The 26,361-nt window shown below is 37.0% G+C and overlaps 2 protein-coding genes across 5 annotated transcripts in view; one reads left to right on the forward strand and one right to left on the reverse strand.

The window, feature by feature from the left end:
• Window positions 1-718, reverse strand: part of btbd7 (BTB (POZ) domain containing 7) — a 29,629-nt gene extending 28,911 nt beyond the window's left edge. The window contains exon 1 of the mRNA XM_055053354.1: window positions 191-718. The gene's annotated coding sequence lies outside the window, so the exon portion shown is untranslated. The remainder of the gene's footprint in view (window positions 1-190) is intronic.
• Window positions 719-4,739: 4,021 nt separating this feature from the next.
• Window positions 4,740-26,361, forward strand: part of LOC129374714 (protein unc-79 homolog) — an 86,830-nt gene continuing 65,208 nt past the window's right edge. Inside the window, exons 1-16 of one of the 4 annotated variants that reach the window (XM_055053288.1) lie at window positions 4,740-5,357; window positions 7,636-7,756; window positions 13,142-13,455; window positions 15,465-15,635; window positions 16,516-16,611; window positions 16,701-16,756; window positions 17,173-17,302; window positions 17,389-17,453; window positions 18,856-18,944; window positions 19,301-19,341; window positions 20,035-20,060; window positions 22,076-22,305; window positions 22,397-22,568; window positions 23,746-23,976; window positions 24,331-24,521; window positions 25,569-25,692. In XM_055053288.1, coding sequence (XP_054909263.1) covers window positions 5,336-5,357; window positions 7,636-7,756; window positions 13,142-13,455; window positions 15,465-15,635; window positions 16,516-16,611; window positions 16,701-16,756; window positions 17,173-17,302; window positions 17,389-17,453; window positions 18,856-18,944; window positions 19,301-19,341; window positions 20,035-20,060; window positions 22,076-22,305; window positions 22,397-22,568; window positions 23,746-23,976; window positions 24,331-24,521; window positions 25,569-25,692 — 2,079 coding nt within the window. In that variant the 5' untranslated portion in view covers window positions 4,740-5,335. Of the gene's footprint in view, window positions 5,358-7,635; window positions 7,757-13,141; window positions 13,456-15,464; window positions 15,636-16,515; window positions 16,612-16,700; window positions 16,757-17,172; window positions 17,303-17,388; window positions 17,454-18,855; window positions 18,945-19,300; window positions 19,342-20,031; window positions 20,061-22,075; window positions 22,306-22,396; window positions 22,569-23,745; window positions 23,977-24,330; window positions 24,522-25,568; window positions 25,693-26,361 lie in introns of all 4 variants that reach the window. The other 3 variants (XM_055053287.1, XM_055053289.1, XM_055053290.1) reach the window with 3 other exon arrangements.

Genomic DNA, 26,361 nt, shown 5'->3' on the forward strand with positions numbered 1-26,361 from the left:
GTCCTGTCTCAGCCCTCCTGACACTTACTCGGTTCTGTTCAGTCCTCCTCGGACCTCCTAAGTCCCCCTTCAGTGTAATTAGCAGCAGCTCCTCAGCAGCTAGCTTAGCTATCTGTGGCTTTAACTCTTCGGTGTTTTCCTGGAAGCTGAGAAACATCTGTTGAACAAAAACCGTTCGGACCGTATTTACCTGGAACTTCAGAGCTTCCTGTCCATAGTTTGCCCCCGGATCATAGCGCAGTTCAGTCCGATCCAAGTTGTCTGATCAGCAGAGGAAGGGAGGAAAAAAAAGCTGCTCAGCTCCTTCTTTCTCCAACTCTGCTCATTACGCTCCGATCGACGTCAGCCACCAAATTAAACCGTGAAAATACGAAACCTTTTCCACTTCCGTTGACTTCCCCACATTTCCCAGAGTCTACCTCTACCTAAAACTGAACGAAAGCTTTATTTAGTCTCGGTTCGGCTCGGTATTTCCCCCACAACGCCTTGTTGGGTGATTTTTACGGCCTATCCCGAAGCCAACGAGTCCAAGCTGGCTGAAATGAAATCACAGCTTCCGGTTCAGCGTTTCAAAAATAAAACCAGCTAGCCGTGAATAGTCGGAAACGATCCATGAACGCTAGCGGAACATTAAACAACTACAGTTAACCTTAATACGTTTCTAGTTTTGATACAGATACTACATTTTAAATGTCAACTCATTAACATTTGGGTGTGCCGAATTTTAACTCCGGAAGTGAGATGAAAGTTCCGCTAACTTGACAGCTTCTTTCGCTCTATTTGCAGAAAGGAACATAAGAACTCGCAGCAGATTGGGCAATTTTTCATTTGCGAGCGCCCTCTAGCGACTCTTCACATAAATTAACAGTGGGAAAAAATTACAAGATTAATTAATGTATATATTGGGTATAAAATATATGGTGATTTTAAATAATTAAAAATCAAAATGTACACTTTCTACCTATCATATAAGTATGATAGTAGCGATTTAATGTGTTGAAAACATTGTTTAATTGATTTATCTGCCACTGCAGATCATTTTTTTGCATCCTGATGAGGGCGCCAGAAGACACCTAATGCACTGAGGTTCAATTTCAGCTAATCAATAGAGAAATCAAGATGGAGGTTTGTGTAACTAACTTGTGTAAAGCGACCCTGGGTTAGTGCTGGAAGTGGTTATCAATGTTCCTGTTGAAAACAACAGAAAAGGACAAAATTCATTTTTTCAGGTATCTTTGGGAAACAGAAATTTAAATATAGATTGAATTAGTTTGTAACTTACAGCAGCGCATGTAGAGATGCATGATTTTCTTGAATGAGAAGAATCTGATTTGGCAACAAATTGATTTATTCTTATGAAGAAGTGACAAGTCATGCAATTGTCACATTTTATTGCTTTGTCTGATTAGCATTGATTGCAAGGACAGTCAACAATTAAACCGTCTTCTCATTCTGTGTTACACTTAGAGTTTTATGTAAAGTCAAATTAGAAATCTAACATATTTTGTGCTTTTCCTGCAGCCACACAAACTAGACCACTGGTGCTGTCTTAATGAAGCTTTTTCCTGTTATTTTAAGTGTTTTTGGTTCATGGAAGTAACTCCTCCTTGGATGAATGATGGGAACTTGTTAAAGTTGATCCTATCTGCTTGTACCTCAGGGGACGTGAAGGGGGATTTGTGCAGAAACATTTCCTTTAAATTAAAGACACGGGCTGAGAGGCGAAGCAGGAAGGATGTCTTCAATCTTCAGGAGAGCCGCACTGACCAGGCTTCTCTTCGTGAAAACTGTTCAGCAAAATCAAAGGGAAACCATCTACAGCAAACCGCCGAAGGAAAAGATCAGCCCAGTGGTAGGACTGACTATTTGTTTTCCATTTTGAGCAAATCTGTTTATAGTACTGTTCTAGGAATGTATGACAGCAACTTAGGATCATTCTAGACAGAAAAAATAAAAGGAGGAGTAAATTTCAGCCAAAAAACTTTGAAATTCAGAATTTAATCTCAGAAATTTTCTAGAAAAAATGTTGGAAATTTCTGAGCTTCAAAATTTTCAATTTGCTATAAAAATGTGAAATTTTGAGGTTAATTTCAGAAAATATCTGTAAAAACTTGGAATTTTGTGAATGTCAAATGTTGGAAAAAAATCCGAAATTTTTAGATTAATATCAGAAATTTTCTAGTAAAAAACAATAAAATTTATAAGCTCCAAAAGTAAAAATGGGCTAAAAAATGTTTTAATAAAGATAACATTCAGATATAGTTTAAATTTTAGAGCTAAAAAATTCTCAGAACTTTTTGAGAAAATACTTAATTTTTAATTTTTCGAGTGTCAAAAAATAATCAGAATTTTTTTTCTTTAGATTAATCTCAGAAGTGTACTGAAATTTTGAGTTTCAAAAGTTTAGATTTGTTTTTAACCTATGAAACACAGAAATACTCATATTTTTTCTAGAAAATCTGAGAATAGTCTGAAAATTTCTCTGTTTTTTGGCAGTAATGTACTTCCTTTTTTCTACCTAAACGACTAATCCACTGTGGTAGAACTGTGATCTGTAATATGATAGTTTTCATGTAAATTAACATGAAACATTGTTAAGTTAACCACATTTTATGATCCACTGGACCTCCAAACCTGTTTCAGGAGAGCAGAATCTCTCAGAGTTACTTTATTGGCTGTAATGCGATGAACTCAAGCGGACACTGCGCTCTCCTCTGCAGAGTGGGGGAGATGTTTTATTCATTCACCAGGCTTTGGCCTCTGAAAAGGGATTCAGTGATATGGCTGCAACACAGCAGCAAACATTTACAGCACTATAAACCCGCTGATCTGTCCTCTGGGACTGGCTTTTATAACCGGTTAGGAATACCAGAGCAGAAAGGAAAATTTTATGGAAGGATGACATATAACTCTGCATGTGGTTATGAGGTGTGAAGACACCAAAAAAAATACAAAATGTCATCAAAAATTTTGGTTTAGTCTGTAGAGAAAACTTCAAACATCTTATTACACTAAAACTAACTTACAAGTAACTTTTTATCAAGATATATGAGCTTGTTTTGTCGATTATTTCTTAATATTGATGTAAAACATTCTAATTCCACTGGCAGATTATTTCACTTTTCGGAAAAATGTCTTGTTATAAGTGAAACAGTCAGCCAGTGGAAGTATACTTAAAAAAAAATCAACATTAAGGAATAATTATCTTAAAACAATCTCCTATTTCTTGCTTAAAAATAATTTTTATGTTAGTTTTGTCTCATTTTAAACTAAATTACTTGATTTATTTTGCTTTAAATTCTTTTTTGAGACATTAAATCACAATGAGTGACTCTATAATTACTATTACGCAGTTTGAAATTGAGAAAAACTTCAGATTGTGTCTGTGCTGCGTTGCAGCAGTCGGTCTTCGCCCTGTGCGTGTTTGGGGCGGCCCTGTTGCTGCCGGCTGGATGGATTCTGCATCACGTCCCAGAATACCGGCAGAGATCGACTCCCTGACATCCGGAGGAAACCAAACAAACATCAAATTATTCTGATTTAAACAAACCCTCTGTTTAATCTGTCTCGTTTCTGTTTCTCAGGACTTTTGTTTGTGAAAAGTAAAAATCAACTTTACTTTTACAGATTGAGACAGAAGTTTGCTAAAGTTTTTTATTTACATGTTATGGAAATTTTATGTTGTTTAATTTGACATTTAGTTGTGTCTAGTCAAAGTATAGTTTTAGAAATCAAGAATGTAATTACAGATAGTCAGAAGAAACAGATTTTATGATAAAACTGCTTTCCATAAGTCACCAGTTATAACATTTTTCTTTATGTGGTTCACAGGTTGGATATTTTTTCATAACCTGTGAATTTACTTTTCATTTGCTCCATAATTGTGTTTAATTTAATTGAATATTGAACATATTTCTGGATTACATGTCTTTATTTTAAGATTTACAGCTTTCTGGATCATTTTAAATGTTTTTATGAACAGAAAATCATCATCATGCAGAGAAATAAAGATTCAAAAACATAAATATGTGCAAAGTATATTTATTTCATAAATTCAGGCCTATCTATCTATCTATCTATCTATCTATCTATCTATCTATCTATCTATCTATCTATCTATCTATCTATCTATCTATCTATCTATCTATCTATCTATCTATCTATCTATCTATCTATCTATCTATCTATCTATCTATCTATCTATCTATCTATCTATCTATCTATGAAATAATTCATATTTTTGAGATAATTATTGATTTTCAAACTGTAATTTAGCTTTTTTTAAAATGTTTTATTTGTTGCTTCTTCCTTACTAAGTCGCTTTTCAGGGCATGTGGAAGCAGGATTCATTTCTCTCATTGTTCCACCATCTTCACCTTTTTATTGGCTTTTTCAGCTTATACACAGATTTCACACTAAAACCCGTCTCTTGCGTGTTTTTTGACCGTTTCTCATTTTCTGCTAATAAATATTAAAGTTTTGCTTGGCGTTTCAGAGACATGACGTCAGTAGTTCATAGAATAAAAGAATGATGTTCATTTTACTCAAACATAAACCTATAAAAAGTGAAATCACAAAAAATTCTCTTTTTTCCCCCCCAGAAGTACACATCTGCAAATTGTCAACTGGAAATTGTTCTCAAAAATTTACCAGATTTGTGGAAATCTACAAGTTTTTTTGTGATATTTGCCTTGAATTTTTTTAATGTCTACATCACAATTAAAACTGTGAGTCTTGGAGGATAAAATACATTTACAACAATAAGATTAACAGACTAATACAATATACTGATAAAATGTTGGAGTGTATATCTGCAGACATGAAAAAAGCATCAGTGTTGGTGTGAGATTAAAGCAGGTAAAAACCATCTGTTGCATGTTTATTCCTCTTAATCTGTTACAAATCCTGACGTGTCCTGCGGGTTATTTGATGTAAAAACAGGCGTCAGGGTTTTCCTTCCTGTTTTCAGCCCATTGGGTTGTTCGGATTCTTGAATGACAATTTGTCAAATCCGGATCAGTCCATTTGGAAAGGGATGCAGAGCCAGAACCCAGCCAGCAGCTCTCCCCTTCATATCAGCAGAATGAAAACAAAAATCATCCCCGGGATGGAAAGCTGAGCCATAAGACGGGTTCTGGTTGGATTTTGGTAAAATGTGGATGAGTGGAACCGACGCAGCGCGGCGCTTTGTCCGCGGCGCAGATGGTCCAATCAGACGGAGCCTGGCTGGAGGAAAGGGCGCACGCATCCAGTGAGGGAAACACATCACCGGGAGGGACACTGAACACCAAAACACCTGACAGTCCGGGTTTATGTCTCCCGAAGTGTCTGCGAAATGTCCACGAAGGCGGAGCAGTGTGAGTACCGGGGCGTGTGCGTGTCTCCCCTCCCTGTCGGTTCTGGAGAAATGTCATTTTTAAACAGTTAAATTTAACCAAGAAAGCGACATGAGGGGGGTTTGGGAGCTGTCCTTGGTGATGAAGGCGTCCTCTCACTGCGGAGGATGATGATGATGATGCTGGTCGCTGTGTTTCGTTTCCGTGTGAATGAATGATTGACGTGTCTGCGTGGCGTGAGGATGCTCTCAAGGTCGAGATGAAAGGTTCGGTTCTGGCAGGATCAGATGGTGGGATTTTGGTCCCTCGGTGTGTAAATCTGTTGCTGCAGAGATTTTCCCTTCGCTTTAAACAGGTTGCATCTCTGCTGCTGCTGCCATAAAACAGGAAACCTGGGGTCAGACGCTGTGTCTTAAAGTTGTCTGTTGCTTTAAAAAAAGAATCCTGTTGCTGTGGTTTTACTAAAATACCCCAAAATAATGTTGATTAAAACCTTAAAGGTCACTGGTTCTGTTACATACCAATATAGAGAGGATAAAAAGACAAATGATATTATTTTCTTGCTGTCTGACATTAAATCAGAGTCAATATTTAGAGTTTTAGGTCAGCCAGGATTTAAAAAATAATTTTTTTTGATAAATGCCAGAATGAAAGGAGGCAGACAGAAATATTGTTTTTGACTCATATTTTATTGCTGTGTTTATAATGTTCTATCAAAACTCTTATAAATTATAGACTGGATGTTAATGAAACAATAAATGTCAAAAGATTTTATTGATAACGAGTCATATGTTTATAAATTAACTGTTGGATAATTAATGAAATCCCAGACTATGATGTGCCACATTTCAAACTTGATAAATCACACCAGATATCCAGAGATAAACACATTTAAGTGTGAATTGTGTAAACTGATTCCAGAAAAAAAAGGCAAAAAGTCTTGTGGAAATGTTACCTCAGTGAGAAAGAAGCCATTAATTAAAAACCAAACTTAGAGGACTGGAAATACACATCTGGGAGAAATATCCTGATGAAGCTAAAATGTGTTTGTCCGGGATGGAAGCCTCGATTTCCATGTTTTGTTCAGTTTCGTCCCTTCTTAGTTAACGATTAATCGATAACTAATTTAGTTAACGGTTGTTTTAATAATCAATTCTTCACGATTAATCGTTTTAAATATCTGGTTGCTTCTGTGGTTTAATCTCTGTTATGGCAGCCTTTATTTTCAGGGTTGGTAATTTACAGGTCAGAGAATAAGAATCTCCACTGGAGCAACAGAAACCGGGTCAGCATGTCTCTGCTCCAACTCTGTTTATATTTCAAAAACAACAAAGTCCCATAAACACCACAGGGAGCAGAAGAATACAGGCAGCCAGCTGGGCTCAGTGCTGAAATGTCCCACAGTGTTAAAAGCTCCATCCCACGTTCACACAAACCAGATTTTCCCAGCCAGTACTGGGACTTGAACCAGCAGCCTTTTGACTATGAGCTAGCAGGCTGCTGCTGCTGCCTCCTCTGGGGGTTGCAGTGACCTTGCTGCACCACATTAAAGGTCAGCTGGTGCAGCCATGGGAGCAGAGAAACGATTTAAATGTAATTAAAACATCCATGTTGTGAACTGCATAGCTGCACAAGTGGATCCCTGCCGGGCAGCAGCAGAAAATCTACATTTAAGGTCCAGAATGTTGTAGCCATGTGCCAAAAAACCCAACGTAAAATTAAGCAAATAATGTTGCACAATTTTGTTCATTTAAATTTTCTTTATAAACGGCTATTTATTGTCAGTTTAAAACTTGGAAGGGAATTTTATACCAATGTATTAGCAAGTAAATTAAAAATAAAAGGCGGCATAAATTTCCACCAAAATCTTCAGAAATTTAGTGATTTATTTCAAATATTTTTGAGTTCCAAAAGTAAGAAAAGTTCAGCATTTAAAACACAGAAATTTCCAAAACTTTTTGTAGAAAATCTCTGAGATGTATCTCAGAGATTTTGAGTTTTTTGACAGAAATGTACTCCGGCAAACTCCAAAACTCCAAACGCCATGTTTGTTCAACTAACGGAAAGCCGCTGTTGTTTTGAAGGATTCTATTGGCTGACAGCTTTTAGCTTTGCGCCACACTGCCCTCTATTGGTTTGGCAAATTTAAAACAACCTTCAGAGGCGGACTTGATGAAAACACAAATTTATTCTTGAAATGACGTGGCAGAGATATTTGTCATCATCATTTTTGTGCAGTTTTGTGTGTTTGTGTCGAGATAAAACAGTGATTTCTTACTCTGCTCTTTATTTTGTCTAGTTGCCTCTAAGATACGATACTTGCAAGAGTATCACAACCGTGTGCAACACAATATTTACCCTGTGCCCTCCGGAACAGACATTGCAAACACACTGAAATACTTTTCCCAAACCCTCCTCAGGTAAGTACTCTGAGTGCATAGTAAGTATACATGAAGTTCAACACATTAGATTATTCCACAACACTACTGAAAGGGATGACAGTGACACCATACCGAGCAGGACAGGAAGTGGAGTTAGATTCGTGAGGACAGCAGCATATTTGGGTTTTTTCAGGATGTTAGCGTAGGGATAGATGGTGATGTTTATTGATTCAGTGCTCAGCTGCCATGAGTTTTCCCTCGCCTCGTCCTTCCCAGGGGGGGTGAGGAGCTGCTGCTCTGACTGAGCAGCCGGAGGGTCAGGCTGCTCTCCTGGGTGCTGGGAAGAAGGAACAGTGTGTTATTTTCTTCTCCAGCGGGGTCAAGCAGGCAGCCATTTTAGTCACATCCCATCTTATGATGTGTCATTTCCTCATTTTTGTTATCTCAGTTGCAGGGATTTGAGTTTTCCTGGCTGGTTTTGTCTCGTCTTCTCTTTTTAGCTAACATTTGCCAAAAAAAAGCCGGATGCCTGGAGGATGACTTTGCATGCTCCACTGAAATTATTATTATTATTAGCTTATGGTGCAATCTGTTAGAGATTGGCAGCTGGCCTCAATTCTCCACTTTATTCCTCAGGATTATTCCTCTGCTTTAAGCTCCCAGCACAATTCGAATCCACCTACACTGTGAAAACACAAAATCTTACCAAGTACGTTTGGTCTAGTTTTTAGAGTAAATATCTAATTACACTTGAAATAAGATAAACTAACTCGAAAGTAATTTTTCAGCAAGGTATAGAGGCTTGTTTTAAGCCAATAATTCCTTAATATCAATAGACTCTTACTTATTATATGGAAAACTTTTCTTGTTGTAAGTGTAATAATCGGCCAATAGAATGAGTACTTTAATAATATATTAAGTTAAAATGAGCTCCTGTATATTGCTGAAAAGTTACTTGTAAGTTAGTTTTGTCTTATTTCAAGTGCACTGAGATATTTGCTCTAGAAACAACAAATAATTGGTGACATTTTGTGTTTTTGCAGTGAGAAGTCGGTTTTTGTCAGCCAGCCTCAGTACAGTTTTGATGTCTTCCTTTGGAGCGGCCTCTTAGCCTCAGATATGCAGAGTAAATCCCTCTGCCCACCATTAGACGAGCCGAGTTCCTCCGCTGGGACTCTGGGATCCACCTGCGTTTCCTGCAGCCGGGCGTGGAGGAAACCAGGAAAAGGAAACAAAGACGGGCCCAGGGAGCATTTACGGTTGGAGAAAAACTGAAAGTGGAGTTGGCAGCTGATTCCTACAAGCTAACGATTATTTTAGTTATCAATTATTCTGATGATTAATTGATTATTTGGGTAAAAAAAAATTTGGCATAAGCCTTAAATGAAATTTGCTTATTTTTCATATATAGCTTATTTATACAATACTAGAAATACATCAGCATATGCAAATTTACATCATTTATTTATTTAAAATTCCTATTATAAATAATAAAATACACAGTTTAAAATGGAATAACATAGCATGCATTTAATGTATACTTGATCATTTGTAGCAAAAGATTAATAAATGGATAACAAAAAGATAAGAGATTTTTTAACAGAATTTGAACTTTGTGAAGTTAAAGATGCCACCTGAGGAGTTTTGGATAGAACATATTTACAGAGAAAGATGTTTGTTTTTTTCACTTAAATGCAAAACGTATATTTTTCTACACTTTTGGCTTAATTACAGCTTTGAGTGTGTTGGTCTTTCAGCGGGTTACTTTTTATTTGAGTCTTATTTTGAGTAGTTAATCAATTACTACATTAGCTGATCATTATTTCAATAAAAGATTAATCAAGATTTGCATTTGATTCATACTAGGGCTGCATCTCCGTATTATATTTCATATCAATTATCCTGGCGATAAAATGATGAATCAATTTAAAAAAAAAAGTCATTTTGCAGATTTTTCATATAAGGCTTATTTTTACAATATTAGAAATACATTGAAAGTTGCAAATTAACATTATTTATTTTAAATTCCTCAATTCTCCACTATTGTAAACAAGAAAATACACATCTTATTGCCTAAAACACTTGATAAATTTTATCATTACAAGTTGATTATTTTGCATTAAATTATTGATAATTGGATAGCAAAAGATGCTTAAAGACTTTTTATGTGTACTCCAGTGAATAATTAATATATTCCCAAGTTAGTTGATGATTATTCAAATAATCGATTAATCGTGATTAATCTGATTAATCGTTTCAGCCCCTAATTCACTTAGCTGCAGAAAAGGAAAGAATATATTTTTTGCATTTGTTTCCAGGAAGATGAGGGAAATCAGAGTTTAGACTTCATTGTAGCCATTCCCACACAAACACATCCATTACTGCACATATAGTGAGCACTGTAGAGTTTTACAGTGTATGTATGTCATGTTTCTGTATCAGTGCATTCTACATGTGTTTGGTGTCCTTTATATTTGCAGTTCTTTCTGTTGTCTGTATGCGTGGGTGTGTGTGTGACTCATAAGTGTTTTCTCTGTTTGTATATGTCCCCTGTGTGTGTGTGTTTCTGTGTGTGTGTGTGCGAGAAAGAGTGTGTGTGATTGTTTATGTCCGTGTTCATTGTTCAAATTAATGATGTTTTCTCTCTGATGAACGGGCAGTGAAAAAGTCATACTCTGAGCTGCAGACTCTCGTTCACCCAGTTTGAGCAACACTGCAAAAACACGAAAATCACTAAATATTTTTGTTTAGTTTCTCCTGCAAATATCTTAGTATATTTGCAGTTAAATAAACCAAACTGATTTACAAGGTACCGTTTATCAAGGTAAAGGAGTTTATGTTAAGTTCTGGTTCCGCTGGCAGATTTTTCTCTTATAAAAACTGGTTGTAATATGTTAGAAAACCTGATTTTTTTTATTTTTATCAATCTTAAAAAACTACTGACTTAAAAGTGGCCTACTGTGGTTCCTTGAATAGGTCAGTCTATTGATTAAACAAAGTATGTTCTTCATATTGTTTGTAGCGCAAAATTCTTAGAAAATTAGCTGTTTTAGGGCGTCTCATCACTTTAAATCGAAATAAGCTACTCAACGTTTACACTCGCATGTGAAAACGGCTGCTAAATGATGCACAATTATACAACCACTCATCTTTGAAAAGCAGAAGTGGAGCCTCCCGCACAACTAACAAGAATGCAGGGTCTAGTTTCTGGACGGTAAGTGGACAAGAAGCATTTCTCTTTTCCAGCAGCCATTGTACAACACAGACAACGCTGTATGCCGACCAAACGTGCTGGTCCTCTGCTCCGGTTTGAGATTGACTTTATTGAACGTAGGGTAATAAAAGAATAAACAACGCTAAATACAGACAAAACAAATTTAAAACAAAAGCAAACAAACAAAAGAAGAACAGTAGCAAAGTACATTTACGTGTTCAAATGAGTGGGCAGAAGTATGAACTTATTTTTACACCCACCCCTCTTACATCTGTTGCATCATCTAATAAAGAACTATTCATGTTAACTTCGGGTTTAAGTTGGTTTGCTAGGTAACATTTTTGTTTTATTTTATTTTTCAAGCTGTGAGGCTGTTTTCACTCTGCAAAAACAAAATTCTTACTAAAGCTCTTTGGTCCAGTTTCTTGTGCAAATGTCTTAACTCACTTGAAATAAGACAAAGTAAAATTTCAAGTAACATTTCAGTAAGACACAGAAGCCTGTCTCAAGTAAATAACTCCTTAATATTGACGAAAAAGTTCTAGTTCTGTTGGTACATTATTTCACTTAAAATATGGGAAAAATGTCTTGTTATAAATTAAATAATCTGCCAATGGAATGAGTACTTTTTAAATCAATATTAAGCACTCATTGACCTAAAACAGTCTCCTATATCTTGCTTAAAAGTTACTTGTAAATCAGTTTTATCTTTTGTCAAGTGTACTAATTTATTTGCACAAGAATCTAGACCAAAAATACTTAAGATTTTGTATTTTTGCAGTGAAGAAGCAGTAGGAACCTAAACAAAAACGTACAAATGTGCCCCCTTTAAAACATGCTCCTATCTGCTGAAACATTACCATTAAATAACTGAACTAAGAGATTTGCAGTAGAATCGAGAAAACCACTGGTGTGATTTTGTGCTTTTGCAGTGAACAGAGACTCGGCTCTTGCAGAGTATAACTTTGAGGGGATCAGTCCGATGCTGTACTGTATGTTCTGCTGTTAAATGTAAAAACTGCCTCTAAATCCCCTTTCTCACTTGCCTCGGACTCTAGATGCTGTAAGTCTACTTTTTTGAGTGACCTTTAAGACAAAGTAGATTTAAAAAGAAAATCTGGGCTCTTGTCATTTAAATCCCAATCATTTTTGCCTGATAGAATAGCATTTATAATGTGGATTTTTTTTTTTTTAAGAAGAGCAATGCTCTCTGGCCCTCCCCTCTCTCCTCCCTCCACACTCAACCCGACTAGTTTTTGCTTTTGTTCTCCTTCTCCCAAAGTCCAATTTGTCCACCACCTTCCCCAGGGGACAGCAAACACAATTGTCCATCCTGCATTAGCTCACGAACATGATGCTACCAGTCATCTCCCCCCTTCTGATACAACCTATTCCTTTGTCATTAATTCTCTACTGTAGATTAGTTGTTACATTTATTTTAGAAACCTGAATCCATATGCCTGTTGGATCTCATTATTTCTCCTGATGATACTGGTGCAGTATCATAACGTATGCATACGGACATTATTTCTCTGGTGCAATAAACATGTGCTGTGACCTCGGAGCACTTGATCTAACCTCACACACATGTTTATTATTGGCTCAAGCATGTTTCAAAAGTGTCACCTCTGTATTTTCCCGAACCAATCTGGTGTCACTCCCATCCTTGACAGCCCCACAAAACATGGAAAAATTCATTTTAAATTGCAAAACTCCACCTCCAATTGGCGTTTATTTTTGCACGGCAGCTGCAGGCTTTGCTTGATTGGACTATGACAGCCATTGAGGGACAGGCCTTTGCGCTGTCCCTTTTTGGAGAAGTATGGGGTTGCCACTGAAAACATGCCATTTTTTATATTTTTGCTCCTTGTCACCAGATACGCATGAGATGCAGTGATCATTTGCAGTTTGTGCTCATGTTTTTCTTTTATGTTTTGTAAGTCAAAACGAGATCAATTGAATTTACGCCACTCTGAACGGATAAAGCAGGGAACACATTTTTTTTTTTTACTCGTGTCTTTCAGCGACACTATAACAGTGAGACACTGCATCCTATGTGGGGTTTATCTGGGTTTGTTTTTTTCTATTTACGCTGTCTCTGTAGTGCCATTTCAATGTAATGTGCTGTTTTTTTGTGTCTTTGTTGTCTCTTTTTTTCCCTTGTTCCCCTCTCCTACCCTCCTTCCCCTCCCCTCCCGCCCCCGGAGCAGCATTCTGTCCCGCACAGGCAGGAAGGAGAACCAGGAAGCTTCCAATTCGGCCGTGCCCATGACCATGTGTCTTTTTCCTGTGCCATTCCCACTCACCCCATCTCTAAGACCACAAGTCAGTTCCATCAACCCTACAGTTACTCGCTCCCTCCTTTACAGCGTTCTGCGCGATGCCCCGTCAGACCGCGGGGGGCAGGGGCAGCAGAGTCGGGACGCTCAGCTCTCAGAGTACCCCTCTCTGGACTATCAGGGCCTCTATGTGACCCTCGTGACCCTGCTTGACCTGGTGCCCCTGCTGCAGCACGGTCAGCATGGTGAGTCAAGGCCCCAGTGCTCCACTGTTTGTCATCATCATCCTCGAGCCGCCTGGCCTGCATGAAGCCACTGCTGCTTTTTTGGCCTCGTTTTTGGAGAGAAGTCCTGCTGAGGATCTTGAGGGATGCATGGGGTGCTTGGGAGCACGCTGGATCCTGTCAACTTTTCATAAGCCATTGGATAACCCAGACATAATTAAGCCTTCTCTTCTGTGCATCATAACCTGACTGCATGTTGTTGTTATGCAAAAAAAATTGATTGGGAAAAAAAATAAACGTTTTTAGACACGTTGTCATGTGCAAATATAGGCTAATGTAATGTTTTATATGCATTCACAACACGCCTGCACTGCAAAAACGCAAAATCTCACCAAGTATTTTGGTTGAATTTCTACTGCAAATATATTAATACTCTTAAAATACAACAAACTAACTCAAAAGTAGTTTTTCAGCAAGATTGTTTTTAGTAAATAATTGGTTAATATTGATTAAAAATATTAGTAGTTCCATTGGCAGATTATTTCACTTAAACAAGAAATTTTTTGATGTTTTAAGTGAATTTATTTTTTGCCAATAGAATAAGTACTTTTACATCAGTATTAAGTAATTATGTTCTTAAAACAAGCCTTTATATCTTGCTGAAAAGTTACTTTTAAATTAGTTCGTCTTATTTCCAGAGTACTAAGATATTTGCACTCGAAACTAGACCAAAAAAGTTGGTATGATTTTGTGTTTTTGACGATGATTCAGAGTATAGATAGGGCAGCAACTTTTTAGTAATCGATTATTCTGACAATTAATCGGATAAAAATGGCCAAATTAACATTTTTTAAATGTATTTTGGATATCAGCATTATTTTTATTTTTAAATTAACAAAATAAACAATAGCATTTCTGTGGTGTATGTTTGATCTTTTGTAGAAAGGGATTCATCTGTTCTCTTAACATCCACATGTGAAAATTTCAGTCATTTTTACTTCATCAATACAGTGTATAACTAATCTGTTGTTTGTTTTTTGGATTATCTGATTAATAATTAGATGGCAAAAACACAACATTGACCAAGTATTTTTGGTCCAACTTCTTAGGTAAATATCTTGGTACAGTTTAGGTTTTTAGCAAGAAATTCAAGCTTATTTCAAGTAATGAATTTCTTAACATTGATAAAAAAAAGTCATTGTTAGTCTGGCAGATTATTTCACTTAAATGGGAGAAATGTCTTGTTATAAATAAAATAATCTGGCAGACTAAATTACTTTTTCATCAATATTTCTGAACTAATCAAATAAGAGTTTCTTGCTGAAAAGTTTTATATCAGTTAGTTGGATCGTATTCTAAATGTATTAAGATATTTGCACAATAAATTAGACAAAAATACTTGGTAAGATTTTGTGTTTTTGTGCAGTGTGGATATCAAAAGGTGCTTAATATGATTTTTATTTTTTTCACGTAATTTGAACCGAGTGAAGCTAAAAACGAGGGGGTGTTTTTTTTGTTTTATCATAAAAGCAAAATGTTTATATTTTGTACAGTTTTGGCTTAATTACTGATTTGAATGTGTTGTTCTTTCACTGGATTACCTTTTTTGCCTATTTACTCCAGTTAATGATTAATCGATTACTAAATTAGTTGACTATTATTTCAAGAATCGATTAATCACGATTAATTCGATTAATCGTTTCAGCCCTTAGTATAATCACTCTGCTTTGCACCACACCTGCATCACAGTACTTTAGAAAACTAAGCTCTAAAGCATGAAAAGCCATTTTCTAGATTAGATTTCTCTGATTTGTACCTCAGAGCTTTTTGCAGACAGCTAACTGACCTCAACAGCAGCTCTTAATCCTGTTTTTTTTTTTTTCTACTGCTGTAATATTAAATAAATGCCATTCATGTAACCCAGTGGCTGCATACAGTATCAGGATGCTGTATATGCAGCTGATTGAATGCGTGTTTGTGTATCTCTGTCCCTTTTTGTTTGTTTTTTTGCTCTCTCTGTTTCTCATCAGATCTGGGACAGTCCATATTTTACACAACAACCTGCCTTCTGCCCTTCCTCAGCGACGATATTCTCAGCACTTTGCCCTATACAATGATCTCCACCTTAGCCACATTCCCCCCCTTCCTCCATAAAGACATCATCGAGTACCTGAGCACCTCTTTCCTCCCCATGGCGATACGTGAGTACGACCTGATGACGGAGGAGTTCAAAAATCATTCACATCACGTCGTTTTTAAACTTTAAGCAAATAAAAAATGACTGAAAATAAACATTTGAACCAAACAGAACAAATTAATCAAAGATTCTTTCGGTTTCTGCCTTTTCTGTTTTACTTCAAATAAATTTTGATATCAGGCAAATAAATAAATACTAAAAGCGTTTTTTAATTGACTATTTGAAATGAGTAATTTATACCTAAACTTTAATTCAGCCAAATTAAAAAATTTTGCAAGATGAACAAAGTTTTTAGACACTGAATTTATAACATCATAAATCTGTCTTGTTATATATATGATTTTTTAAAAATTTAAATTCATTTTCAAAATTTGCCTGCAACTTCTTGAGTTTATCATATTTGAATTTTAACTATTTTCTTATCTGTTAATTATTTCTTTTTTAGTTAACCAATTAATAATTTGATAGCAAAATGTACCAAAGTGGAGATTTTTTTATTTTCTTTGAACCAAGCAAAGCTGAAACTATGTAACTTGAGGAGTTCTAGATTGGACATTTTAAAGGACAAATAAGATTTTTCTCATCTAAAATGCAAAATTTATATATTTTTTACACACTTGTGGCTTTCAAATGACCTTTTTAAGAGTCTGAATAATCTAGTTAACGATTAATCGATGACTAAATTTGTTGACAATTATTTCCATAATCGATTAATCACGACTAATGTGATTAATCGATTCAGCCGTACATTAAAATGCAACAAAAAAACCAAGTTTCACGATAGGTTAAGCAGATTCAGTTTACCATGTTCAAGTATAATGTGTAATAGAGTCTTTTTTATCATAAAAGTGATATTTCAGGTATGTTCCTCCTTTTGTGTGCAGTGGGATCAACTCGGAGGGAAGGCGGAGTGCCTGCCTACGTCAATCTGTCGGCCTCATCTATGCTCATGATCGCAATGCAGTACACCTCAAACCCTGGTAAATGCCATGTTGGCTAGTTTGAAAACTGCACAGTTAAGTACTCCTTTATCTGTTTACTTTATAGCACAATCTCTGCCTTGTTCCAGTTTATCACTGTCAGCTGTTGGAGTGCCTAATGAAGCACAAACAGGAAGTGTGGAAGGTAAACAAAGCGTTCCCTTTCCCATCTGAAGCAGACATCTGTGTAAAGATGGTCCTTATTATTCTCATTTGGTGAAACAAACTCAGTCACAGAACAAAAAGGTCATTTCTGCTACTCATATGTGCAAATTGTTAAATTCAATGTGTGGAAACATATCTTGAATTTGTGATTAATCATTTCACCAGAACTGAAATGATTAATCAAATTAATTATTTCATTGGAAGAATAGTGTATTTAAAAGATCATTTTAAATTGCAATCCAGTGCACAAATATACACACTATTCCAGGTTTAAAAGCCATAAAAGTTTTGGGAAAATAAATAATACACAAAACAAAATAATATTTTCTTTGTGCGTCCATTACTCTTTGCCTAAAGTGGAAACACAAAGCTTTTTGTAAACATTTTCTGTTTCAGGACCTGCTTTATGTCATATCTTACGGCCCATCCCAAGTAAAACCTCCAGCTGTGCAAATGCTGTTTCACTACTGGCCCAACCTGAAGCCGCCAGGAGCCATCAGCGAATACAGAGGGCTGCAGTACACAGGTTTGATTCCCTGGATGCCATATTTGCTATTTTAGATGTGAACAAACTGATTCAGTATTCAATAATCAAAATTTTAATTTGTTCAGCCTGGAATCCCATCCACTGTCAACACATCGAGTGCCATAACGCCATCAATAAACCTGCAGTCAAGGTAACAAGAAATCTGTCGCATATCTCACTAGCGTTGAAATGATTAATCACAATTAATTGGAATAATCATCAACTAATTGAGTAATTGATTAATTGTTAACTAGAATATGCAGATTACAAAAAATGCTATTTGTTAAAAATAAAAAGCCAGGTGAAGGTAAAACTATGATGCTTGAGACGTTTTAGATAAAACATATTTATAGACGAAGGTGTTTTTATCTTAAATTCAAAATGTACGCTTATTTTGTTCAATTTGTGCTTAATTACTGTTGTGAATATGTTTTTTTTTTTTTTTAACAAATAGCTTTTTTTTTGTCTGTGTACTACAGGTAATGATCAAATTTAAATCTAGGCTAAAAACCAACTTCCGAGTTGCTTTTGAGCCATAATAAATTAAACATTGACCAACATATCAGTTAGTCATGATTAATCCGATTAATCGTTTCAGCCATTATCAAACAGAATAACCGTTTACTAAAATAATCATTAGTTACAGCCATATATTTCACCATTTACAATGATAAATCAGCTGCTGTGTATTTAAGGTTTATTTTCACCTTTTATTGTCCTCTCAGTAAATACATGAACAATGAGGCAGAGGCATCAACCGCTTTTCTCCACTCAAAGCTCACAGATTCTCTGCTTTATCATCCCCACCTGCCTTGACTCGACTGTGCTCCAAACTGACAAATAGAGTTGGAACGGGGCAGCAGGGATGGGGGCTGGATTTCAATTACCAGGAGCAGGAAGGCGGCATGGGGGAGGGGGCCTTAATTGGAAGCGGTGACCCTGTGCAGCCCTGGAGGATAGGGTGGCATCCAGTGAGCACAGTAAATTACAGTGCACCATCTGAACAGTGAGGCCAGCAGAGTTTAGCACAGACTCAGGCACAGCATATGCACACAGCCATTGTTATTGAGCTTAAAGGGGCAGATAAATGTGTCCTGGTGTTTTATTTACTTGATTTGTTTAATACTGGTGAAAAAAAAACAGTTTTAAGTGAAATAATCCACCATATTGTAAGTTAAAATATCTTGCTCCATTGGTCGATTGTTTCACAAATGACTAGCATTTTTTCATCAATATTAAGGGCTCTTTGACTTAAAACAAGCTCCTATAAGTTGATGAAAAGGTACTTGTAAGTTGGTTTCGTCTAATTTGAAGCGTACTCAGATTTTTCCACTGGAAATTAGACCAAAACTACTTGGTAAGTAAGGTTTTCTGTTTTTTCAGTAATTGTGATGTGATTCAAATGATAATGACCACTCAATATTTAAACACTTTATTAACATTGTGCCTAACATTTCCACTTTCAGCAACAATAGAAATTTCTAATCTCATGAATAAATTCTCTGTATTTGAGCTGGAAATCCATGCAGCCACTTTATTTGTGTCTCTTACAGATGTGCATAGACCCGACTCTCTCTGTAGCACTCGGAGACAAGCCACCACCTCTTTATTTATGCGAGGAGTGCAGCCAGAGGATCGCTGGGTATGCATCTGCTACACCTCTTTTCTCCCGAACAAACACACAATCATTGCAAACTCACATCTCCTGTTGCCTGCAGGCTCTTTGTTCCTGTCTCCATCTCAGCCAAAGCACAAAGCCAGGGTTATGCAATTCCCCTGTGCTGCTAATGAGATCATCATCACAAAAAAACGTGCATACACTTGTTCCTCATTTCTCCAGCATGTGGACGATTATAATTACATGGCTTTGCAGTGTTTTGCAGGATGCTTAGCAGTGCTTATGCTCTGTCGGGAAGCTGAGTTTGTTGTGTTTAAGTTTCTATGCAGCGTTTCACCTCTAAATCATGCAATATTCTGTTCTTTCTGTGCCCTTTGCAGAGATCATCCTGAATGGCTTGTTGATGTCCTATTGCCACAAGGTGAGCATACAAAGCAAATAAACAGTTGAGGATGGATTACTCATGCATAGCAAAGGTTTTCCATACAAAACACTGCAGCCAGTATGGCACATTATGAGATTTTTGATTTCTACTAGTTATTTCTTTGGGCCATTTAATAAAAAAAAAAAATTGCCAGCTGACAAATTTATTTTTTGGTGTTTTTCATAAACAACTTTTAGTACTAATTAATAGATAATTTTTTTTTTACAGTTTTCACATGATTAAATCTTTTACGAAAAGCAAACCTCTATCTCAAAATCTTCTTAAAGCTGCAGTATGTAATTTTTGTCATGTTGTGACAGTTTGTTGCGAGACAGATAATCTGTGAAAAGATCAATATCTTCCACCTCTTCCCTGAGCTACTATAGCTGTCTGAAGAAATTAACCACTCCACATCAAAAACAACCTATCAGAGCCAGAAGGAGTGTCTTCGCGCTGTCAATCATTCTCATGTATGCGCTGATCAATGTGCTAAAATTGGAGAAACATCCAGGAAAACGTTTTATCCGCCGTCATCAGTGGCTATTTAGTTTACAATAGGATAAGTAAAAAACAGAGGGAATGCAAACATTTTTTGCATTTATTAGTTGTGTTTTTAATGTTTAGAAGTGATAAAATGAAAATATTTGTGTTTTCTAGTTGTCCATCATTCTTTCTTTTTCTTTGCAGCAGAGATATCTGCCATTTGTCAAAAGAAGGTAAGCTTAATATTCTTTACATTCAACATGATCTATGTTAATCCATCTTGCTGTACTTTTTATGCAGATTTATTTACAGAAGTTGTATTTAAGGAAACATTATTATTATTATTATTATTATTATTCTGGACTCAGAAAGCAGCACACTCCATATCAAACGCAGCAGCTGCTACTGGGCCGTGATGTTTATTTGCTCTTGCTGAATGCTCTGCCACAGGCTAAGTGCTCTCTGATGGTTTCCACGGAGACTCAGGTCTCAGGTAATCCTGTCAGGTCCGTGTTGTCTGTGGAAACAGCTGGGCTCCCCCCGGTTTGTTTGTTCAGCACCATGTAATCCACATCCTTCCTTGGACACTCTGAAGAATTAGATTTACACTTACGCTGTTGTTATCAAACAGAAACTCTACCTAAAAGTACAACATGAGGCCTGCACTGCAAAAACACAAAACCTTACAGAGTATTTTTGATCTAGTTTCTAGCGTAAATACTTTAGTACACTTGAAATAAGACACAATTACCTTGCAAGAAACATTTTATCAAGATAAAGGAGCTTGTTTTAAGTAATTAATTCCTTAATATTGATGAAAAAGAACTAGTTACACTAGCAAATTATTGACATATGTCAAGACATTATTTCCCAAGTTAGAAGTGAAATAATCTGCCAAAATTGAGAAATTATTGACTTAAAAGAAGCTCCTATATTTTGGTGAAAGGTTACTTGTAAGTTAGTTTTGCCTCCTTTCAATTATGGTAATCTATTTGCACTAGAAAGTGAACAAAAAGTACTTTGTGGATGTTTTCCCACCCAATAGTCTGTTAGGCTTGGTTAGATTGAAAACCAAAACTCTATGTTTGTTATATTTTCGGCTGGTGCGGTTCTCTGTCACACTGCACTGTCAAACGAACCAAAACTTCTGAAAAAACTGTTCCCCTTCTCGCCTGCGGTGGCGCTGCAGCAAGAACCTCTGAAAGAAACTACATAAAAACCCCTGAGCGCAACCTTCCTTCATAACAAAATGTAAACAAAAATGGAGTAGTGTCAGCAGGATTTCTCTTTTGTCTTAGTAATGCAATTTTTGAGTACTCTACACACCTATTTGTAATGCTAAGATACATATTAGAGCAATTTATTGGCGAACTAGCAAAATTAGCTTAGCTAATTTAGCGTTTTCTACTATCTAAGAAGTATGTTATACATGTACTTACTCTGCCGGTCGCCAGAACCTTGTTATTCACACAAAATGTTCGTACGTGCTTCACAAAGCCGTTGAAACACTTATTGTATGCGTCCTGGTGTTAACTAAATAGTTGATTATATCGTAGTATGAGATCGGAGGCAGCTTGTCCACATCGTCCGACATATTTTCCTTCTCCGTCTCGTGCGGATCGATCCAGACAGCAGCCATTTTGTCCATGTATCTTTCTCTCAAACAGTCTCGAAGCCATCATGAGTTCATAAGCATTGCGCATGCTCAGATGACGCGGATCACTTCCGGTGTAGTCTGGTTCACTTCATGCTTACAGAGCCGTCTTTTGTATCGAACAGCACCGTAGTTTACATTGAATTGAGACCCAGTGTTTTCTTTTTTTTATTATTCTGCATTAGAGTTCGATACTTGAATCAACGGGACTTTTTATTTAAAATGTGATTAAATTGGACCAAACAGGGTTCAGATTTTGCTTTTTTGCGTGTCGCCGATGAATGTTTTGTCGTTGAACGCTGAATGAAGCTGCTCTCCATCACATGGCGGATGTGTTAATTTGATCGGCACCAGTCTATTCCTCTAATGGTGCCAGATTAGAGGCTGATCAGATTACCATGTCTCCCTTTTTTTATTTTTAGAAACCTCCAGCGAATGACGTGTGCTGTTCTCTCACTTTGATGTACCCAGGTTTCCAATCAGAGAGTAGTGAGCTGCTTAAAAACGAAAAACGTGACGCATGGATTGGTTGTTCGCCATCAGAAATAAACAGTGTTCGCCTCTTCCTCCTCCCACTCCTCGTTTTCCTCGCAGAACTGCAGCTCTCATGTCAGGAGGGCCGTGGTCACCTGCTTCTCAGCCGGATGCTGCGAGCGCCATGGCAACAGGCCCGTCCGCTACTGCAAGCGTTGCCATGTGAACCACCACAGCAGCGAGGTGGGGGCTGCGGCGGAGACGCATCTGTACCAGACCTCGCCCCCGCCCATCAACACGCGGGAGTGCGGCGCGGAGGAGCTGGTGTGCACCGTGGAAGCTGTCATTAGGTACCAACGCAGATCTGCTGCGGTTCTGTGACGTGAAATCACGGAGATGCGTTCTGTGTTCACTCCTCTCCCTCTCCTCTGATGCGTCCAGCCTTCTGAAGGAGGCAGAGATCTATGCAGAGCAGCGTGAGTTTGAGCTGAACAGGCGTCGTCAGATGGGCCTGTCCGCCTCCCACCACTCCCTGGACAACATCGAGTTTGACAACAAGGAGGACGACCAGCACGACCAGCGGCTCCTCAGTCAGTTCGGCATCTGGTTCCTGGTGTGTGTCAGCAGCAAGGGAGGGAGGGGCGGCCACAAATAAAGACAAAACCCCTGATTTTTTTTTTCCATTCCAGATCCGAGTTTTATCTTATAAAATTCTCGAAACTGCAAATGGCTGAAAATATTTTCAAAAAGTGGTTTTCAATTCAACAGGCTGCGATTATTGATTATTCATATTATTAATCGATTAATCTGCATATTTTTCATCTAACCACTTAATCTCATTCTATAATAATATTAGAAATACATTTAAAAACACTTTTGAATAAACATTTTATCACCTAAAATTGGATAAGGATGCATCTGCAGCTAAAAATACTTCAAAAAGTTCAACCTTTTCTACTTGACTTAACATTAATACAGTGTGAAGCTTACCTTTTTTTGTGATTTGGATTAAACAATTGGATTGCAAAAGGTGTTAAATTTTTACAGAATTTGGTCCGGGTGAAGCTGAAACTATCCCACTTGAGTTTTTTTTTATCTTCAGTGAAAAATGAAGATAAAAATGAATTGATGAATTGCTTCAGCCCAGAATCAGAAATCAGGGATAGACTTAGAGCAACTTGATGTGAACAGCTGTTCTTCAAAATATACCCACTTGTTTGCACAATCACTTCAAAATGCTGCCAGTGATAATAATTTGATTCTGATATGTTGAAATACTCAGCATTTCCTTATCTGTAAAACTTGTAAAACTCAAAACATGCTGAGCATTCCTCATTTTAATTTGTTATTTTATTTAGTCTGAGTTCTCAAAAAATAATAACTTCACTCTCTTAATATGACTTTATTCTCATAATATTATGACTTTATTATCATATTTCTTTGAATCTTTTGTTATAATGTTGACTTTATTGTAATTTATTTCCAGAACAAAAGCAAAATTGTAGCTTGGCGTTGATATTCTGGACATTGATTTGATATTCTGAATTCAATGTCCTTATAAATAAAGGCTGTGAAACATTCTTGCCAAACAAGATGGCTGCTGTGGGTGAGCTGACATTGCTCTGACCTCTGGAAACCCAAAGAGTGGGTGAAACAACAAACTCATACTTTCCAAAAATTCAATCTACAAAACCAAACATTTGATTAATCAATTAATCGATAGAATTTGATTAATCACCTCGCCTTAAATCCATGTTACCTGCTCTGACTGGATCTGATTGTGCGTTCAGGTGAGCCTGTGCACGCCCAATGAGAACACGCCTACAGAGAGCCTGGCACGCCTCGTCAGCATGGTCTTCCAGTGGTTTCACTCCACCGCCTACATGATGGACGATGAAGTGGGAAGCCTGGTGGAGAAGCTGAAGCCACAGTTTGTCACAAAATGGCTGAAGACGGTGTGTGAAGTCCGTTTTGACGTCATGGTCATGTGTCTGCTGCCTAAACCGGTCGAGTTCGCCAGGGTAGGGTCCACACTGATGATCTTCCTCAACATCTTGCATTCAATGCGAAAACAAAATCTTAAGTATTTTGTCTGATTTCCAGTCTAGATCTTAGTACATATGAAGCAATATAGCACTAACTTAAAGGTTACTTGTTTTAAGTCTTGAGTATTGATTTTAAAAGAAGTTCTGCTGACCCACTACTTTACTTATAAGTCTACTAAGATATTTACACTACTAAGTAAATCAAAATTACTTGGTATTTTTTGTTTTTCCACATTACAAGTGTACTATGATATTTGCTGTAGAAACAAGACAAAAATACTTAAGATTTTGTGCTTTTGCAGTGTTTTCTGACAGCGTCTTCTCCCACAGGTGGGGGGTTACTGGGATAAGTCGTGTAGCACAGTGACACAGCTGAAGGAGGGTCTGAACCGGATCCTGTGTCTGATACCGTACAACGTCATCAGTCAGCCGTTGTGGGAGTGTTTCATGCCGGAGTGGCTGGAGGCCATCCGCACCGAGGTGCCTGACAACCAGCTCAAAGAGTTCAGGGAGGTGCTCAGGTACAAACTTCTGCTGTCAGTTGTGTCGTGGCCTGTCGGGATAACAAATTTTGCAATAGTTGCTGCGATTGACAATTCTTAAAGATCAGCAAACTTTAAATTCTAATCCAGAATTAACGCTGGAACTGGAAGACGTTTTAAATATCCAAAATACGTAAACAAACAGCAAATAAAATGAATCATCCATCCATTTTCTAACACCCCATCTCCAGCTAACGTCCCTGGACCCTGGACAGGTCGCCAGTCTGTCGCAGTAAAATGAATCATGGAGTCTCTAAAAAGCAAAATGTCTAGTTGAGACCAAAACACCAAACTGAACACTTTCATTACCCAGTTTGGAAACTAGACCAAAAAACTTGGTAAGCTTTAGTTTTTTGCAGTGAAAGGACTTCTTGCATGCAGTATTGGACGACCATTACTCTTAAAATAGACACTATGATACTTGAACGTGCAATTTAAAATCATTTCCAGAGCTCAACCGATGGTTATTCCGCACAATAAGGACAATAAGTGTCCATTTATTGTTTATTACCATTGATTATTGATGTGTTATTTTTGTACTCAGAAGTTGTGCTTTCTGCACCACAAAAACACAAATATCTTAGACAAGCTTTTTTGTCTAGTTTAAAGTTCTAATTTCTTATTACACTTGAAATAAGATGAAGCTTTCTTAAAAAGTAACTTTTCAGCTTGTTTTAAGTCAATCATTTCTAATTATTGAGTTATTAAGTCAATGATGATTGACTTAATAAAACAGAAAAAATGTTTTGTTATTGACTTGAAACAAGCTTCTTGATCTTGTTCAAAAGTTACTTCTAAGTTATTTTTCTTTTATTTCAAGTGCACTAAAAACTAGAATGAATTTACTTGGTAGTAGTTTGTGTTTTTGCTGTGAATAAGACAAAAACATAACTTAAAAGTAGCTTTTCATCAAGATAAAGGAGCTTGTTTCGTCTTATCTTGAAACTAGACTTAAATTCTTGATGAGTCTTTACGTTTTTGCAGTGTATGGACCTGATTTGCTGTTCTGTGCTCCTCTGCCTGCAGTAAGATGTTTGATATCGAGCTGTGCCCCCTGCCTTTCTCCATGGAGGAGATGTTCGGCTTCATCAGCTGCAGATTCTCCGGCTACCCGGCGTCGGTGCAAGAGCAGGCTCTTCTGTGGCTGCATGTAAGAAAACACACACGGTCTGCTCTCCTCCTGCAGCTCCGTCCACAGCGAGTGTGAATTGAACAGGTGTAACCGGGCATGAGAGTCCGGTCGGGGGCCCTGCTGAATATGGATCTGGGTCACAGACAGAGACTGATGGCAGCGGCGGGGGATTTGGGCTTTCATCCCATTTGCACTCACAGTTTGCTGCTTCTACACGTGGAAGAGTTTTATGATGTCTGTCTCAGATTTTATCTACAGATTACTTATGTTTCCTCTCAGAAACTGGGTCAAAGATCACATCAGCGAGAGCAGCTGCATGTGCAACAGACTTCATTTAAATTACAAACTTTACATTTAAGTGTAGAGCTGCAACTAACAATTGTTTTAGTTATCAATTGTTCTGACCATTAATCGTTTAATTGGATTTTATACAATATTAAATGTATTAAAAAATTTAAACAAGAACATAATTCTGTTTCTAATATAAATAAGGAAGTGGATATTTTATTGCCTATAAAGTGGTAAAAATGGTTGGTTATCAATCTGCCAGTGGAACTAGTGCTTTTTATCAATATCAAACAATTAATGACTCAAAACCTCTTAAATATTGCTTTTAAGTTAGTTTTGTCTTTTTTTAAGTGTACTAAAATATTTGAACTAGAAACTTGACCAAAAATACTTGGTAGA

The sequence above is a fragment of the Poeciliopsis prolifica genome, unplaced genomic scaffold (assembly GCF_027474105.1).
Source record: "Poeciliopsis prolifica strain line A6 unplaced genomic scaffold, Auburn_PproV2 SCAFFOLD037, whole genome shotgun sequence".
In the NCBI taxonomy this organism is placed as follows: Eukaryota; Metazoa; Chordata; class Actinopteri; order Cyprinodontiformes; family Poeciliidae; genus Poeciliopsis; species Poeciliopsis prolifica.